Below are 18,867 nucleotides of genomic sequence, written 5' to 3'. Positions count from 1 at the left end.
AATATATAAAAACATGCAAAAGTTTTTTGTCTTGTTTTTGATTTTGTAATACTAGATATGAAAGTTGCTTCTCCTTACAGCATTGGCTCATCAAGCATAGTTTTCTCATTCATTGAGTCTCCTCCTGTATCCTGCTGTTTAGGGAGAAGACAACTAATGCTCTTAAGAGCTTCCTCTACTGATGGCTTGGTTCCCTCTGGCGCAAAAGCTGGAGCAGGGACGTTGTGGATCTTTGATTCAGTTGAGCTAAAAACTACTACTATGAGTTAGAATAGGTGATTTATCTACAAAACATTTAATCTTTACATTAATCTTATTACATCGTGTCTTTACTAACCCTCACTTTACAGATGAGAAGACAAAAACAGATAATTTTGATAAATAGCCTTAAATTACATAGGTATTTAGAGTTAGATGGAAGATTCTGACCCAGCTGATCTTACCCCAATGTCTGTGCTCTTAACCATTATGCTAGTTTGTTTACAATGTTTTTTTAATGTTTATTTATTTATATTATGATAGAGAGAGAGCATGAGCAGAGGAGGGGCAGAGAGAGAGAGAGGGAGAGAGAGAGAATCCCAAGCAGGCTTCACGCTCAGCTCGGATCCCAAATCGGGGCTCTATCTCACAACCGTGAGATCATGACCTGACCCAAAATCAAGAATCGGATGCTCAACTGACTGAGCTACCTGGGCAGCCCTGTTTACGATGGTTTTATCTTTGAACAGCATTGACTGATACTGTCTCAATAGTCATTTTCTTCTAGAAAGTTGGGTTCTTACTATCTTTAGTTGAATATGCATCAGGTTCTGAAAGTCTCTTCTGGCAAATGTTTTAACAGATATGCTGAAACTTATTTTCATGACTCCCTACAGTTGGGCTATTTATGGGTGGTTTTTAAAAATATTTATTTATTCAATAAAAGTATATCTTTGAGTTATCTGAAATAAATATCATAGATGCAATAAACTATATCATCAACTCAAGAATATGTTCCACACATAGAAGTTACATTTAATTTGTTGAACTCTGTTAGCACATATTTATGAACATGATAGCAAGGTTAATTTTAGATATTTAAGTTTAATGAGTTTAATATTTACTTGTATCATGTGAATTTTTTAATTTATTACATTTAAAATTGGTTGAAATTTTTGTAAATATCTGGAATTTTTATATAGTTTACAGCCAAATCAAATCATAAAAAATTAAAATATTAAATTATTTATGAAAAAATCTTGTAAATTTTGTTTTGTTGTCTTCATCAATCTACCAAAAATTGTTTATGGAGCTGCTATAGATCTTGTAGGAATGAGACAATGCAAAAATGAAGAAATACTGGAATAAATAACCTAGTCAGTAGAAAAGAATATACCTCATAACATACTTATCTTAAATACAGTTTTAAATAAAAACAAATTGACCAGATGGGAGTTTTTCATAAGGAATGCTTTGGTTTCCTTTATACTGTACATAGTTGTCATTATGTTTTTAAAACTATTAAATATTTTAAAAAGTGAATAAAACAGCTAGTTTTTATCTTTTCTCAGTATATATTATTCTGATATAATAATTCTCAGTAGATATTATTCTCAGTAGATATTATTATGTGCAAGATTATTTTGACATCTTCCATATATTTCAGTGAAAAACTACTGATTCTAATTTTGACATGTTCTGATGTGCAATGTTATATTAGCTGTCTTAAATATAAGTTATCCTATATAACTATGATGAATAGATATCTTTTTTTAATATGAAATTTATTGTCAAATTGATTTCCATACAACAGCCAGTGCTCATCCCAACAGGTGCCCTCCTCAATGCCCATCACCCACTTTACTTTCCCCTCCCTCCCACCCCCCATCAACCCTCAGTTTATTCTCAGTTTTTAAGAGTCTCTTATGGTTTGGCTCCCTCCCTTTCTTTTTTTTCCCTTCCCCTCCCCCATGGTCATTGGTTAAGTTTCTCAGGATCCACATAAGAGTGAAAACATATGGTATCTGTCTTTCTCTGTATACCTTATTTCACTTAGCTTAACACTCTCCACTTCCATCCACGTTGCTACAAAAGGCCATATTTCATTCTTTCTCATTGCCAAGTAGTATTCCATTGTATATAAGATGCTCAACATCACTCCTCATCAGGGAAATACAAATCAAAACAACACTGAGATATGACCTCATGTCAGTCAGAGTGGCTAAAATGAACAAATCAGGAGACCATAGATGCTGGAGAAGATGTGGAGAAACAGGAACCCTCTTGCACTGTTGGTGGGAATGCAAACTGGTGCAGCCACTCTGGAAAACAGTGTGGAGGTTTCTCAAAAAATTAAAAATAGATCTAGATATCTTTCTTAAATGAGTAAAACAAAGCAAACTTTTTGCATAGGTAAATTTTATATACAGCACATACAGATTCTGGAAATTCATCAAATGTATCACAATCAAATAATAATAGAAACATCCAGCATAAGATAGGATAAAATGGGAACTCTATAGGATCAGCTGTCCTTTGAACGATATTCAAACTGCATTCACTGTTTTGTAATATATTTCTATTATAATCCCAAACTTCAAATCAACTTTGCTTTATTCCAGCATCTTTGGAGAATTTCTCTACAGTAATTCCCGCCACAACTTCAGGTAAGTACTAATGGCATTTTTTTAAATGTAACTTGGGGGTGTCTAGGTGGCTCAGTTGGTTAAGCATTGGACTTCAGCTCAGGTCATGATCTCAAAGTCTGTGAGTTTGAGCCCCACATTGAGCTCCGTGCTGACAGAACAGAGCCTGCTTGGAATTCTCTCTTTCTTTGCCCTTCTCATGCTCTTTCTCTCAAAAATTAATAAATAAACAAACAAACAAAATTATATACACATACACACACACATATATATACACACACACACACACATATATATACACACATATATGCATATATTGGTGGTCAAGCTCCATGACATTAGAAAAGGTTATTTTTTAATAGCCCTAAGATGTTTATTCTTCATATTAAGAAGTGTACATTTGGTTAAGAACAATGTAGTTCATAATATTGCAGAGTTCATAATACCTAGCTACACATACCAAGGGCATGCATCTTTAATTTCAATGTTCCTTTCATATTTTAAACTCTATTTACATATGGTGTATGTATGAGTGTATGTATGTGTGTGTGAGAGTGTTTGTGTGTGTATGTATGTGTAGCATTCTAAAATGTGGCTCTAATCTTACAGTCTTGGAGATGAATCCCTAACATTTATAAGATCACTAGGAATAAAGAAAACAGCATTTAAAAGAGAAACAAATGATGACTTTCAGAATATATTGCATTCTTGAGAAAGGAAAATCCAAAGCTTAATGTTACCTTTGCTCTGTTCCAGCATTTTCTTACTCCATCTTTCTAACTATAATTGATTACTACTGCTCATAAAATTCAGAACTTCACTTTGTCTCACCAAGATCATACCACTATCAAAAGAGTTTGCTTTGAGAAATTGTTAATAATTCTAAAATTAACCTAGCTGATCTTATAATGTAAAATTATTATGTTGTAGAAAAATTATTTAAATCAAATTCAGGAGATTTAAACATCAATCCTTGCTCTGCCAATTACCAGAACCACTGGACACATCTCTTTACCTCTCTGAAAATCTACTGCCCATAAATTGCAGATAATAAAATTGTTCTGAATATTTCAAAGTCATCCCAAATATCAAATTTATACATAAATGATTTTTAAAGTATAAATTGTTATAGAAACTATAAATATATTACTTTCAGTATTACCTATTATCATGACCATTTTTATAATATTTGAAAGATCTACATTTTTTAAAAGTGTCTTCTTGGGCCAGGTAGTATATTTTACCAGCATTGCCTCATTTATTCCTCAGAATGATCCTTTAGAGAAGTAATATTTTTTTTCCACTTAAAAAGAAATAAATAATAAGCAATGTGCCCAGAGTCACATAGCTACTAAGTGTCAAACTGAGGAATTAAAAGCAATTCCTTTGGACCTCAAAGCCCATGGTCTAAGCATATCTCAAGCTTCTGCTTCACATAGCATCAGATTAACCTAGAAAATTTAAGTCTAATATCATTAAGATATTAATGAATCCTTGTGTTTGGTTATTGATCATTGAATAACATCTTCTCTGCTTAGAAAATAAAAGATGACTTAAAATCTAAATACCTCTGCTCTACAATTCTAAAAACCAATGAAAACACAAAAGACTTATTCTTGGATCCAGATACAAATGACATTTTCTTAAGTTAATAGATAATCATAATTCACAGTAACTTTAAAAACTCTCAGGTTAAATATTAAACACAGAGAATACACAATAAATTCTTAATAATCAGTTTAAAAAGGTAATAATTATCTCAACACCATTTCTTTTTATAGGCAAGCTAACAACCGGCCGTCCTCTGGCAACTCCAGGTCAGTTTAAGTAATTTTATTCATACCTTTTTAAAAAGTTTTTACTTGTTTTATTTTAGGCTCTTGAGAATTCTCTGCTAACACAGCAGTTAATGTTACTCTTATTTTATGAATAATAAAATTGCAGCATAAAAGTGTGCAGCTTTAGCCTAAGATTTCACCAAAAGTGAGCAATAATTTAAGGCTTATGCTTGGATTATCTGACCTCACGCTAGTCGTCCATTAGAACTCTGGTTATTATCTGACACTAAGAATGCCACCAATAGGATCAAAATGCTTTCTAGAGGGATGTAGGTTTCATCAGATGTGAGGGATTTTTCTTCTTTGATTATTCTGTCTCCATACAAAGTAGAAATGCTAGCTCTCTCAACACAATCCAGGTTGCCAAACCAACACCAAAATAACTTTAGGTTCATTCATTCAACACGTTTTCAGTAAGTGGCTACCTTGTGCTAACTCTGAATATGTACCTTTGATGTGCCCATTTCTCTGCATTCCTGGTAATTGTCTACTGTGTCTATTTGTCAACTAAAGTGCCTTCTCAGGTCCCAACTTAATCTTCATGTTGAATGCCCTGGGTGTGTCCCTTACCTTTCAGATAAACTCCAAAAAGGAAATATTGTACATATCTTCAGCTCCTAAGGTAACACTGTCATTTTTATGTCATTAGAATTCATATCAAATGTTATATACATGCAAAGAAAGAATATTTGTAAAACTATAAATGCCCTTTTGAGTAAGACTTAATAATTCTTGAGTAAACTTGTTGACATGATGTTTGAAAAGCAAAGCAATACATGAATCATTAATCAAAATCCTTTATGAACCAATCCATCACACCTCAAAATCCACAGAGATTGTTTACAGTAGGCAAAGGCTGCCTGGAGTTGTATTTAGGTGTGAACCCATAGAGCAATACAGCTTACTAAAATATAAAGTTGTTCTTTATCACACAATCTCTTTTCCAATGTGGAAGACTATTTACAGCATTTAAAACAACCTTACAATACACTTTCAAACAAATGCTTTTAGGATTGATAATGGTTAATTCCTTTAGCCTAAAAATAAGCTGAAAAAGTAAATTTAGTATATTTTAAGAAATATCTTTCTTTGTATTTTTTTAAAAAAAAAATTTAACATTTACTCATTTTTGAGAGAGAGAGAGCATGAGCAGGTGAGTGGCAAAGAGAGAAAAAAGGGAGACACAAAACTCAAAGCAGTCTCCAGGCTCCTAGCTGTTAGCACAGAGCCCAACGAGGGGCCCGAACCCACAAACTGCAAGATCATGACCTGAGCCGAAGTTGGACACCCAACCGACTGAGCCACCCAGGCACCCCTGAGAAATATCTTTCTAAAACTTTGAAAGTCAGCAACAAATAACCAAATTTGTGCCAGTTTTCTATTTGCCTATTGCTTTACTGAGTGATTCCTATAAACCATAGTATGAGGACATCTTAGGTGTTTTAAAATGCCTTAAAAGAAATGTGTGGAAAAAATCCATGTTAGAGCAAGAAAGCCTTGGACTTAATGTAAGTGTTTCTCCCCTCCTATCCTGAGGACAAACTTGTCAAAAATACAAGAAGAGGTTGAACTCTGTGATCAGTTTTCTCCATCCAGAGGAGATGGTGAATGGGGGACACAAAGATCATGGGAGTGATACTTCCCTCATACCCTTCTTTCCTGGGAAGTGAAGCAAAAATCTCCTTTCCCACATGTAAGCTACAGGGATGGGATCAATATACATTTAGTCCTATCTTTCACACTTTAGGCATTGGATATTTAAAATGAAGACCAAAAAAAACAGCATACAATCATTGAAAAGGCATAGCCAAGTCCATCATTAACTAATTGCACCAATCACTATATGTGGTGTTCAACAAGCTACCTAGTCTTTATTTTTTAATTTTAGACTAACATACATATCTGAGAGAACAATCATGAGAATTAAAAGAGAGATAACACCGATAACACTGCACTGTCTCAATTCATGACTGATGCAAAGTTAGATTCCTTCTCCCTTTCCCCTTCTGAGTTAAACAGGAAAAAAAAAGAGTTGCAATACTTTTTTTAGAAATATTTCAAAAACTAAACTAAGGTTAAAACAAGACCATTGTACCTGGTAATGTTCATTTAATCTGATCTTTTATTTGACTAAAAGAACTCCATTTCCAAAGCTTTCTTATTATTGGAAACTGTATCGAATTACTTTAATCAATCCTCAAAGAATCATACTAAGGTAAGGAAGTGGGAACATCTTATATTCCCTTTTTTACTGGATCCATGAGTCCCCAGTCATCCATTCCATTTGTGCCTCTCATACAGCGAGATGCTATCGATTTATAGAGGGAACGAGGCAATTACACTTGAAAACCACAGTTTCCAAGCAGTAATTTATTATGAATATGCCTTTCAGGGATGTTAAGTTTATTCTCATCTTTATGTGCCTGGAAGACAGAGTTTGAGAAAAATCAACAAATGCATGCATCATATACCTGGCATTAGTGCTATTATAAATTCTGCCAAAGAGAATTTTTGTATGATAGCGGGTACAAAGTCCACGAGGATTATGTCCTATTGTTCAACTGCCTTTGTTGCCAATTACTGTAAAGTTTTATTAACCCATTTGGAACACTGGAGGAGGGAGATGGGAACTGGGATTGAATTCCACTGATTGATTTCTTGGCTGCTACAGCCAAGAGGGGCTGTTCTGGGCGATTGTTCAAATGCTTGAAGGATTTCTAGAATATAGCTTGTTCTAGTCTTTTGTTGCTTACTACGTAGGCAATGATTGCAGAAAAACAAAAGTTTCACTATTTTGGACTTTCTCAGTTTCATACAAAATGCAATCTTGCTCCAATACTACTATGTGGAGGGGATTGGGGATTGGAAGAAAAGAATTGGCTGATTTAGTAAAGAACATGAAATTGGGTCAAGAGAAGCTAAGGTAGAATTACACTCTTCAGTTGAATTGCCCAAGGACTTAGACACAGGGACTTTATCCAACACCAAATGGAACTTTAAGTATTTTTCTTTCTCTGCATTTGAGAGAACAGCATGTATATTGCTAAGCACACTCCTAAAACATCCCTTTGCATATGACACCAGAACTGTTAAAGTATTTTTCCACTGTAATTTTACTTGGATTGACCAGCCACGGTCTTGCTAAAAAGATGAAATTAGTTATATCGAAGTTGAAAAGAATTTCTGTAAGGGGATATCTATTTTGCCAATACAGTGTAGAGAAATAAACTTAGTCTCTAAAGGCAGGCATACATGGATTCAGACTCCACTTTCACTGCTAAGTGTGTTATAAGGGACTTGGGCTGAACTTGTCTCAAACAGTTTTGTCCACCAAGAATTATTATCTCCATTTAAGTAACAGGAAAAGTAAAAATCCAAGATTTCCAAAACATGATTTAAAAATTATTATCTTGTAGGTAACACTCCTTGTAACTGGTTTGAAAAACAAAATAAATGGATTTCTGTCTTCTTATCCTCTACCTGCCTAGTACAGCGCCTGCACAAAGTAAGCGCAGGAGATTCCTCACCACAAATCACTGAAAATTGTTGTGGCTTTGGATCATTCTGGAGTTATCACATTCGGTTTATGCTGCATCCTTCAGGGTACAAATATAAATGGACAATTAAAACCTTCCATTTGCAGAATCCTAAATAATACTAATTAATAGGTAGGTTCTTACAAAATGCCAAAAGAAAAATAGTATGCCAATGATAAAATACCATATAGATATGAAAATGCATGCACACCTTTTTTGCCCACTCAAGATAAGAGTAATTAATATTCAGGTAATTTGTTCACCTTCTAGTAAACAGAGCCAATTATTATTCTCTCTGTGCACATTTCTTTAAATATAGTTATTTAACTCCTTTCCTAGAAATTCCCTATTGAGAAGTACAGTACAGACTTCTTAGAAGAGAAATACCAGAGCAAAATATTGTGAAATGAAATGGCAAACAAAGTAGTACACAAATTGAAGAACTCTAGTTTTAAGAATGGAAGGTCATTTTTAAAAACTGGCTAATTTCTGTGAAAGTTAATGTTGTAGTGAATCGTTTTGTTGGAAATTATCATCATATATGTGTATACAAGGAGATGAAAGAAAGACAGAACACAAGGTAAAAATACAATCTGATAAAATCTCCAAATGTTCCATCCTTATATGACAATTATATTTATATTTTCTATATCGGTTTTGATATGAAGAACTTCTCTTTCTTCATGGACAAAGGCAGCTGAAAGGTGCTGGTGAAACAGAGTCTGGGAAAATAGAGTACAACCCAAACTAGAGTACCTAATATTTCCATCTTCACATCAAAATACTTCAAATTAGAATCATTTTCTAATCCCCCCAGGGGTTTCTCTTATAATTACTGTGGTGACTAATGACCGTGAATAATTCAATGGGCCACTCCAAAAGTGTCCTTTTTTCCACCTCTCCAGTCAGGAGCACATCTAGTCACCAAAACTCATCTATTCCACTTGTAAAATAGCAATTGTACTCTCCTCTACCAGGGCAAAGTTGCTACCCTTATCCACTAGTAGGAGTTCGTCAGAGTTCCAATCCTTAACCACTTTCACCTTGACCATAAAAACAGCTTCTCAGTTGGCCTCCTTACTCTACTTGATTTTCCACTTGGTCCCAGGGTTGCCTTAATGACACATGGACTGACTATACCACACATATGCAAAAAATTTCAGAAAAAATATTTCTGTCATTTAACAAAAATTAAAGAAAACTCTTTTAGACTTGACACCAAACTCCCTTCCTGCCATGGCCTTCACAAATATCGAGATAAGTTTAGACTTACCTGTGTTCCATATATTGATGTGTTTTGTCACATCACCATGTATGCATTCCATATATCCCTCTTCCTGGTACATTTCTAAGAATCCTTTAAAACCTAGTTTATATGAAGATGTTTTCAGTTTCTGACTCAAAAGGAAAATAATTGCCTAACCCTTGGTGCTCCCATTGCACTTTTTTATACCTCTTTAAAAAAAAAAAAGTTAATGAACTAGTTTTTCACTAAAGTCCAAGCTTCATGAGAATAGAGGCTATGTCTTAGTCATCCTTTTATCTCCATTCCTTAAAAATTTTTGACCTAAATAAATAAACAATAAATACTTGTATAGTGAATTAATGATCATTAATAAGATCAAAAGATCCCAATTGTTATCACTTGCAAGTGTGGCTTTGATGCTCAATCTATAGAGTTCAGTAAGCCACAGACAGACATGTGAATCATCATGAAGTTCCCATGAGAAGCATTAGGACAGACAAAATTATACATCTTCTTAGCTGTTTTCCTCAATTGTTCCTTTAAATGCTAAATACTTAGAATTCTATTAACTACTGTTAAAATTATATATAGATTTCCTAGAATAATGCTTTTTTGTTAGTTAGCAAGCATTTATGGAATACTATCAATGCTATGCCTTTCTTAGATTAGGGATTCAATGACTAAGGACTCTTATGTAAGTATCTCATATATATCAACAGTTGTAATATGCTTTTGGGCTTATTCAATACCATGTTTACCATTTTTTTATTCCCTTAAATGGGGGTGCTCTGTCCTTTACAATGGCTGTGATCTTTATCGTGTCCTGTTTTAGATGTTAGGTGATCGATCCATGAATTTCCCACTGGTTTATATTCATTTTAATTAGAGCCAATAACAAAAGTCTAATTTAGTTGAATATATCCCCAGCAATACTGTCCATAAATGTCCCAAATTAGGTATTACCTTAGTAGATTAATTGACACATGCACTTTCATTTTCTCAATTAATTTTGTGGAACACAAGGAGAAATTTCAGAATCAAATATATTTTTAAAACCCAGCAGATGGCAGTGCAGTGCAGAATATTCCATTTTTAAGAATCGCACTTAATTTTTCCAAGTTAATTTCTAGAAGTAAAATGTGTTTCTTGATCCATGCCTGCATGTAGGCATATGGAAGAGGAGCAGGTGAAGCACAAGACAGGCTGAGGAGAGCAAACGGATCGGATTCTGGTCAGAGAATGGCATAGAATTCTTCAGGGCAATGTTTGTATCTTTCCCACTAAGAATCTCTGACTCAAGAAGCAAAGAAATACCGAATGGAAATAGCGATTGGGTTTATTCATTGCTCAATGTAGCCATGTACTGGGAATTTTAAGTGTTTTATTCTACTATAAAATGGCCATCACCAACAAATTTTGTTCTGCAGAATGTAAACGTTACTTCAGCCCCCATATTTTCAAATAATAAGTTTATAAGTAAATGAAGTGGCTACTGGATACTGCAGATAATGTGAAAAACATTCCAACAAATTGCCCCGCAGAACACGTATAAACAATCGTAGGAGGTGTAATCATTAGGAGCTAAATGTCCAAACTATAGTATTAATTTATCAAGGTTAAAATCAAGAAATTAAACATTCATATTCAACATCTATGAAGGAATATATATCTTCTTTTCCAAATTTAAAATTCTAAGCTTCTTTTACAAATGACTAATTAATTAAATGAAATGAATATTTACTTTGGAAATTGAAATACATGCTCTGAGTAAAGACCTAAATGACAAAAAAATACGTAATAAATATCTAAACGTTGTACATATGGTTGGCAATTAAATGTACTATGCAAGAAATTTACAAATTCAATCTTTTTTTTCTAAAGGAAATGTCTCAATAGAATGCCTGCCTGGTTCTAGTCCTTGTGCTGATGCTCTAAAGTGCATAGCAACTGATTTATTTTGTGATGGAGAAATTAACTGTCCAGATGGCTCTGATGAAGACAATGACACTTGTGGTAAGTAATGTCCCCCACATTTTCTCACCCCACTGCTTTTTCATCCTCCCTCACTGTGTACACACAAACACATATCCCTCACATACCAGAAACTACTGGAGAAAGAGATATTCCAATACACATGATTATAATTTAATACAAAATCTAAAAAAATAATTATATTAATATTTTTCTAATCTATTTTATGCAATATTAGACACTGATTAAGTGGAATTCTATTTGATGTTTATGGATACAATGCTGTGATTAATGTCTGTCATAAATGAGGGAAGAGAATGTCATTGTTTCTCATCCTTTAATAAACTACTCCAAACTATTATGAATTTGAATGCACTTTCATGTTTTTTTTTAGCATTACACCATAATATCAATCTTTTTTGTGTGTGTGATTTCAATGGCTTCTAACTCAGTAATTGCTGCTCCTTAATTTTGATTGTTGCTTTTATTTGATCTTTGACATGGAGACAAGTAAGAAAAAATGTACTTGAGTTGTAGTTCTATGAATAATAGAAACAGTTATGAATAAGATCTTGTCTTATGAATAAAACATCCATGTTTTATTTGTAAACTTTGGCATCTGTTTTAAGTGTTAATATTATTATTATTATTATTATTATTATTATACACTTAAGTAGTACTTACTATATGCCAAGCATGACTCTAAGTGATTTAAACATATTTACTTTTTGACTTATTTCATTTGATAGTTGTGCAGCATATATATGAAAGATTATCACATAACTACAAACATAGATTGATAAGCAAGGTGAAGAATTATAGGAACAATTCTAATTTATAATTTTTTCTTAAACAATTAAACAGAAAGCATGAATTGAACACATCTGTGGTGTGGTTTATAATCAGTCTTAAAATTGACCATGAGCACAATTAGTTCCTGAAATGTACAAAGGTTGTAGTTACAACTTTCTACACTTGCTCTTCTTTTATTTGTTGCATTTTGTGCTTCTTGTATGACATTAATTGAAGATGAGTGCTCCAAAAACAACCAAAGCTTAAAAAGTTACCTATCCACTCGTACTCACTTTAAAAGACAGGCAGTTGGCCTGTTTTCCAGGAGCGACTCAAAAAAAAGGCAACTTGACTAAAGAGGCTTCTACTAAGCAATCCCAATTCAAATGTTCTTTGATAAAATTCAAACCTTCAAAGTTTAACTACATACTTTGAAGTGCACTCAGAGCATATTGGAAGAAAGTGCAGGCTACAGAATATTTTTTAATCTATTTTATATAACTAAGTTACTCAAAGAAGAAGAAAGCAACATTCTTTTTTTGCTATGGTTTCCAGGCAGTTTCCAAAAGCTTTTCAGGGAGAATATGATACAAGTGTGCCATCATGAGGTAACAAAGGTTATGTTTCTTAATATTTAGAAAAGAATAATGAATGCCAAAGTTACACACATAGCTTTAAGCCTATATAATGATAATTGATAAACTTAAGTAGAGGGAAATATGTAAGATGAGTTCAATAATCAGAAAATGTACTACGCCTATTATTATTTGGTCTTCAATGTCATGGAGTTAATAATGTTCATGGTAAAGTAATGTCAGTGCATCTCCAAAAATAACCGTGGAAGTATCATGTTAGTGTAACAATTTGTCCTAAAATAAGTTACAAGGTCATGAATTCTTTTTCCAAGTCACCATAAATTAATGGCATGAGCCTTGGCATTAGAACTGAATTAATTCTTTAAATTTGCCTTAAGTACATATCAGACTGCATTTTTAGTTTTCAACGTCATGGAGGTTTTGTGTTAAGTGAACTTTAGTATCAACAAACCATCCATGTCACTAACTTTCTTAAGTCTAGATGCTCATTTTTCATTTTTATTGGCTCTCTTCGCTATTTGATTTTTAAAATTAGCATTATATTTATCTTGGAAAACAAATTTAAAGCCTTTGTGGAATAAATGTGGACTAATCAATCAGTTAATCTATCCTTATCCAGCTAGGATTCAGGCCTATAAGTTGTTTTGTTCATCATTCATCCTTAATGATGGTGAGCCCAAAAGCCTAGTGCACTTCACCTCAGCACCAACCTGATCATCTAATAGCATAATTTCTATGTGAAAGCTTGTGTCCATCAATCTACATTCCCAAAAAATTAATTTAAGAGAATTCTCTCTCTATGAAATTGACCCTTGTGCACTCTCTCTTTCTTTTTTCTCCAGCTGTGAGCTCTAATTCTAGTATGTGTTATTAATAGAGACACATTAATGTTGACTTCCTCACATAGCTTCCTTTTTTAGTCTTTAGTTATTTAGGTCTTATGCAACTTATAGCTGATTGTAGCTGAACCAAGAGTTTTTAAAATTGTTTTTCTCTTCTGATTAGAATGGCATCAGCAGGAAAGTTCACTTTTTAGCTGACCTATGAGAAGGAAAGATGCTGACTCACAGCCTTTAGACCAATGTTCAGACCTATTTGGAAGTTGTCAACCGTCTCTATAGATTGTTTGCATGCCTCTGTATGTGTGCACAATAGACCTCGGTGGATGGGCATAGATCATGTTTGTTTTGTATATCCTGGAGAGTTCAGTGCCCTATGCAAGCGCACAACTAGTAAATATTCAGCCAGCAGAGGGAGCTCTCAGTAGGTTCTGAGAGCATAACTTTTAGGAATCCCCTCCCATTACAGGCACCTTTCAGAGAGCTCAGTAAATGCCTGATATTATTTGACAGGCTCATTTATCTCCCACTCAGGATTTTTTTTTTTCATGCTGCACCGTAAAGCACTATGCAGTCTAAAAAGTCATAATCCTGAACGCCAGTTATCATACTTATCCATGGCTGGGTTAGATCTATTTTACTGAAAGGCTATCCCCCTTCATTGTCTTGTGTAATATTAGGTTCTCCAGAAACATCCTGAAATTAAATGAAAGAATGTATGAGAAGGCCCCTAGAACGAGTCGACACCTTGAAATAATAATATTTTGGCATTCTGAACATTTCTATTATAAGTACCTCAATACTATCGTGGTTTTTGGGTTTTTTTTTTTAAATGCTTTCAGAATATGCTTCTTAAGAATACTCTTAACAGTCACATGCAAGAATTCATCAATGACCCTTTAGACCAGAACTGGATGTGCAGATTGCCCATTCCTACTGAAAGTCAGCAAATTCATAGCACACTGGAAAAATTGATCATATTTCTAAGGATAGGCTAAGTACTATGGTAAACAATCTTCGCAATTTAAGATAGTAACAGTTTATTTATCACATCCTGATCCAAGGGGCTGCCCTCTGTGTAGGCATCCAGGAAACCAGCTCCTTTCTCATCCCTTCTGTCTCTTGTCCTCCCCTGGATCCTTTGCAACCCACTGACAGACAAGGAAGACTGTCTCAGAAGATCTTTTTAGGAATCACATCTGGAAATAAACATAATGACTTCCGCAACAGTTTCATGGCCAGGATCTGTCACATGGCCCATTATTGGAAGTGCAGCCTAGTGATGGACCCTGAAGGGACTGAAAAAGGGTGTGACAAACCTACAACTATCCTGCCACCAGGGACATAACTCAGGTTGTTGGAAAACTTTGAATTTTGTTGTACAACACAGAGCCGCTGATCCACCTCCCAAATGTGTAGTGAATGGGTATGAAGAAGTGAAGAATTCCTAAAATGTTTCCAGATTTGCGAGTTGGTTTTATAAATTCTTAAGCCAGTCCTGTTTTGTTCCCTTTTCCTTCTATCTTTTTTGCTTCTTTCTATTTGTCATAGAATTCTATTGCAATGTGCCCTATTTTAATTTTAAGAACAGTGAAAATGATGGAATTTTTTTAAAAATCCTGTTTCTTCTTTTATTTACAGTTCTGCACACACATGCCCCCCCTTTTAGTTCAAAGAGTAAATGATAACATCACCATAGCTGTATATATTGAGGTATCAGGTAGTATACCCCTGTATGCTCAGGAGTAAGAATGCCTGGCTTTGAATTGTCACTAATAATCTGGGAAAACTTTTGCCAGTTACTTAACCCCTCTGTGCCTCACTTTTCCCACCCATAACTTTGTAAGGTTGTTGTGAAGATCACATTAATACATACATAACACCTTTACAATAGTGGCTGGCACATAGTAAATACTCCATCAATTATAGCAGTTACATTTTAGGACTGTCAAGATTGATTGCTCATCAAATATAAACTATTTAAAATAACAGTGGACTTGCTTACACTGCCTGTAATCTTGAAGTCCATATGCTTTTTTGACAAAGTGATTGGAAGGCTCCATATATCACCTAAAATATAAGCAGGCACTATTTTCACTTTTCTAGTCATTGAAGCTAAGGGATTAATTGTCCCATTTATTTGGCATGGTTTGCAGACAGTTGAGGGTGAATGAGAGGTTTCCTTTTACAACTAGAAAATTACTTAAATCTGCATTAAATAATCAGATATTTTTCTGCTTATTTTCAAATCATACAAATTATCCTTAATCATCTTTATTTGCTCCAGTAAGAATTACACATAAGGAGATTCAGTTCTCTCAACAAGTCACAGTACTCTGCATTTCCTTTCCCAGATCTCCGAAGATTTTTCAGTGCTTAATGCTTCTATCTTAGATTATCTTTTCTGTTCTCCAAGTTTGTTGCTTATTTGTTGTTTTGTTTTTTTGTCTTCAGCTGGGAGTCAGGTTATCAAGTTATAATCCAATGCAATTAATTCCTAGCTCATTGTTTTTAAACAGACTGAGTCTTACAATTTACAATCTTACACTCTTACAATCATAAAGTGATTTCTTATGCTTTTAAAAAAATACCAAAAATAGCAAAAAGCCAACCAAAAGCAAGAGAGTTCTGCCAAGATTTCTATATGCTGTTTAATTTGTCAATTTTTTCCTTTGTCCATATAAAATATTTGTTGTCCTATAATAGCTTGCATTTAATTACTTGACAGAAATGTTGTATAATGTTACAATGAGGTTTCCACCCATTAGCTTATTCTAAGTCTCACGTTCTAAGAGCAGCAATTTAATTTTAGTAATTTTTTTTAATCTCCCTATCCTCCATTCTTCTGGCCTATAAGGAATTAACAACCTACCAAGAGAAAAAGGACACATTCTAGGAGTAATTATTTTAAAATGTAGTATCAAGAGTATTAAGTAAAAAGTATATAGAAAATAATCTAAGAAAAATTAAAGATTGTGAAAAAATGGCTTTTATTTTTTAACACATAGTATGCATTGTAACTGTAAGGGGAACACAAAAGTTAGTGAGGTATGGTTCCTGTTTTATGCCTTCACTAAGATTTTAAACTAGCTGGAAATGATTCAGATATAAATTAAAGACAACTAATAACACGAGACATCAAAGAGAGTATATGAAGTAAATATGCTACAAGAATTAAAAGAGGAAAATGAGTAGTCATGAAACACAGAAGACATATTCAGGAATATTGAATGACAATATTGAGATAGCAAATTCATACAAAAGAAGCAAGAAGTTTAAAAGATGGGTGGAATAGATCAGATGGATGGAATTTGCTACAGGCCACTGGCACCACATATATCATTTGCCTGGCCATATTGTGATCATTTTCAGGAGGACATAGCACAGAATGCATATATTTAAAATTCACCCTCCCTCCAATTTAATCAGGAAAATAAGACCAAAAAATAGTAGCTATTTGTCTAAATTAGGAGTTTATAATTCAAATATATTTATTTCCTTAAAAATGTGAAAAAATAGGGACACCTGGGTGGCTCAGTTGGTTAAGTGTCCTACTTGGGCTCAGGTCATGATCTTGCAGTTTGGGAGTTCGAGTCCCGCATCAGGATCTGTGCTAACAGCTCAGAACATGAAGCCTGCTTCGGATTCTGTGTCTCTCCTCTCTCTGCCTCTCCCATGCACTGCTCTGTCTCTCTCTATCTCTCAATAATAAATAAACATTAAATAAATTTTTTGAAAGGTACTCACTTTAAAAAAAATGTGACAAATACTAAAAATGCAGTTTAGGTATGGGCATTTAGAAGTAAAATGCTTTTCTAAAGGAATCTATGGTGAGTTATGAGCAAGTATATGAAAATAGGCAATAGATTTTAAACATGAGATCTGATCTACTCCTATTGGATCATTTCAGTCATACAGATTCAGTCATAACTGTTCTGTGAAGGGTTCATTAGCCAATTTGAATCCCATTTCACTTGATAAAACTTTCCAGGACTGTTTTTTGTCTAACATGACTTCTCATTTTTTTCCACAGCCACAGCTTGTGATGGCAGGTTTTTGTTGACTGGAACTTCTGGGTCCTTCCAGGCTGTTCATTACCCAAAGCCTTCTAAATCAAGTGTTGTTTGCCAGTGGATTATACGGTAATATATCATTTTCTATTCCCTGTTGTTAAGTCATAAAGTCTTTCCCTGATACAATAAGTCTTACCACCTATTGTAGTCTATTTTTTAACAATCATTTTCACTGGCTATGAAGCAGTCTTCCCAACTGATAACCTGTCCTAGAAGTTTCTCTCTCATTCTTCAAAAAGGTGTTCTATCCTATGGGTAATACTGTCTAATTAATGGGGCCATCGTAGGATTCTGTGGCAAACTTTCCCCCCTTGATGATTGGCACAAATCAAGGGTTGCCAAAGTGAACAGCACACATTTATATCTATATACTGCAATATATAATATTTCCCATTACTTGCATCCTGGCCACCAAGGATCCTTTTCTCATTATGCCAGCATCTATATGAAAATGTCCTCTGATGTGATTTAGTCATGGCAGATTAAGAGTTGGGGACACCCTCTATACACATCCTACTAGACAATAGTAGCTAGATCTTGAATAACACTAAGATCAGTTAGCATGTCAAATACATGATATTGACCTCCAAGCTCTTAATTCAATCCACTAATTCAATCATTATGATGATCCAAATAATTAAACTGCTGAAGACTGATTGACCTTAATGTTTATCTAAGCATTTTGCACACAGGAGCAGTATCTGATGTTCCTCCCAGATTCCAAAGGAAAATAATTTGTACGCAAATAAATAAAAGCAAAGCTGAAATAAACTCATTATAACTTTTTAAGTTCAGTTTAAATAAGTTAATGAGCAATATAAATTTAAAAAAAAATCATCTTAAGCCACTGATCGTTTTTCTCCACAGAGCATGAAGAATAAACGTTCTCTGGAATTCACTTTGATAAATGACATTCTAGTTAGTTCATTTCTCTTAACAGCTGGGTAGGACTGTGGTTTCCCGATCCAACTTACTGTATAATAGTTTTAATCATTGTGATGACTCACTAGAAAACTAGGAGAATCAACATTACGACTGATTAAAGAAGGTTATAAGGCAATGCCAAACACATTCTTGCCAACCATGTATGATAGAAAATGGTTCCATAAAGATTCACAGTGTTGTTTCCTAGTGTACATACCCCAGAGATAAAATGGGATATGAAGGGAAATTCGTATTTCCCTTCAAATTCATGAAGGGAAGAACATTCTGTTCTCTTTAAATAATTTCTATTTTGGAGTTCAGCCACATGTAAGATATGTTTTCATGCTCTAGACAACATGTTACTTGTATGCCAAAGATAAGATTTTGTATTCAAAATGACAGCTCACTTGTCAAGTGAAGAATTAACC

The 18,867-nt window shown here is 34.0% G+C and overlaps 1 protein-coding gene across 1 annotated transcript in view; it reads left to right on the top strand.

Moving 5' to 3' along the window:
• Positions 1-18,867, top strand: part of TMPRSS15 (transmembrane serine protease 15) — a 121,384-nt gene that overhangs the window by 15,565 nt on the left and 86,952 nt on the right. Inside the window, exons 5-8 of the mRNA XM_047100465.1 lie at positions 2,601-2,645; positions 4,406-4,441; positions 11,126-11,257; positions 17,476-17,584. Coding sequence (XP_046956421.1) covers positions 2,601-2,645; positions 4,406-4,441; positions 11,126-11,257; positions 17,476-17,584 — 322 coding nt within the window. The remainder of the gene's footprint in view (positions 1-2,600; positions 2,646-4,405; positions 4,442-11,125; positions 11,258-17,475; positions 17,585-18,867) is intronic.

Source organism: Lynx rufus, unplaced genomic scaffold (genome assembly GCF_022079265.1).
Source record: "Lynx rufus isolate CCGP_SWC_20201006 ecotype Redwood Valley unplaced genomic scaffold, mLynRuf1.p SCAF_5, whole genome shotgun sequence".
In the NCBI taxonomy this organism is placed as follows: Eukaryota; Metazoa; Chordata; class Mammalia; order Carnivora; family Felidae; genus Lynx; species Lynx rufus.
This window is presented reverse-complemented; position numbering and strand designations above follow the sequence as displayed.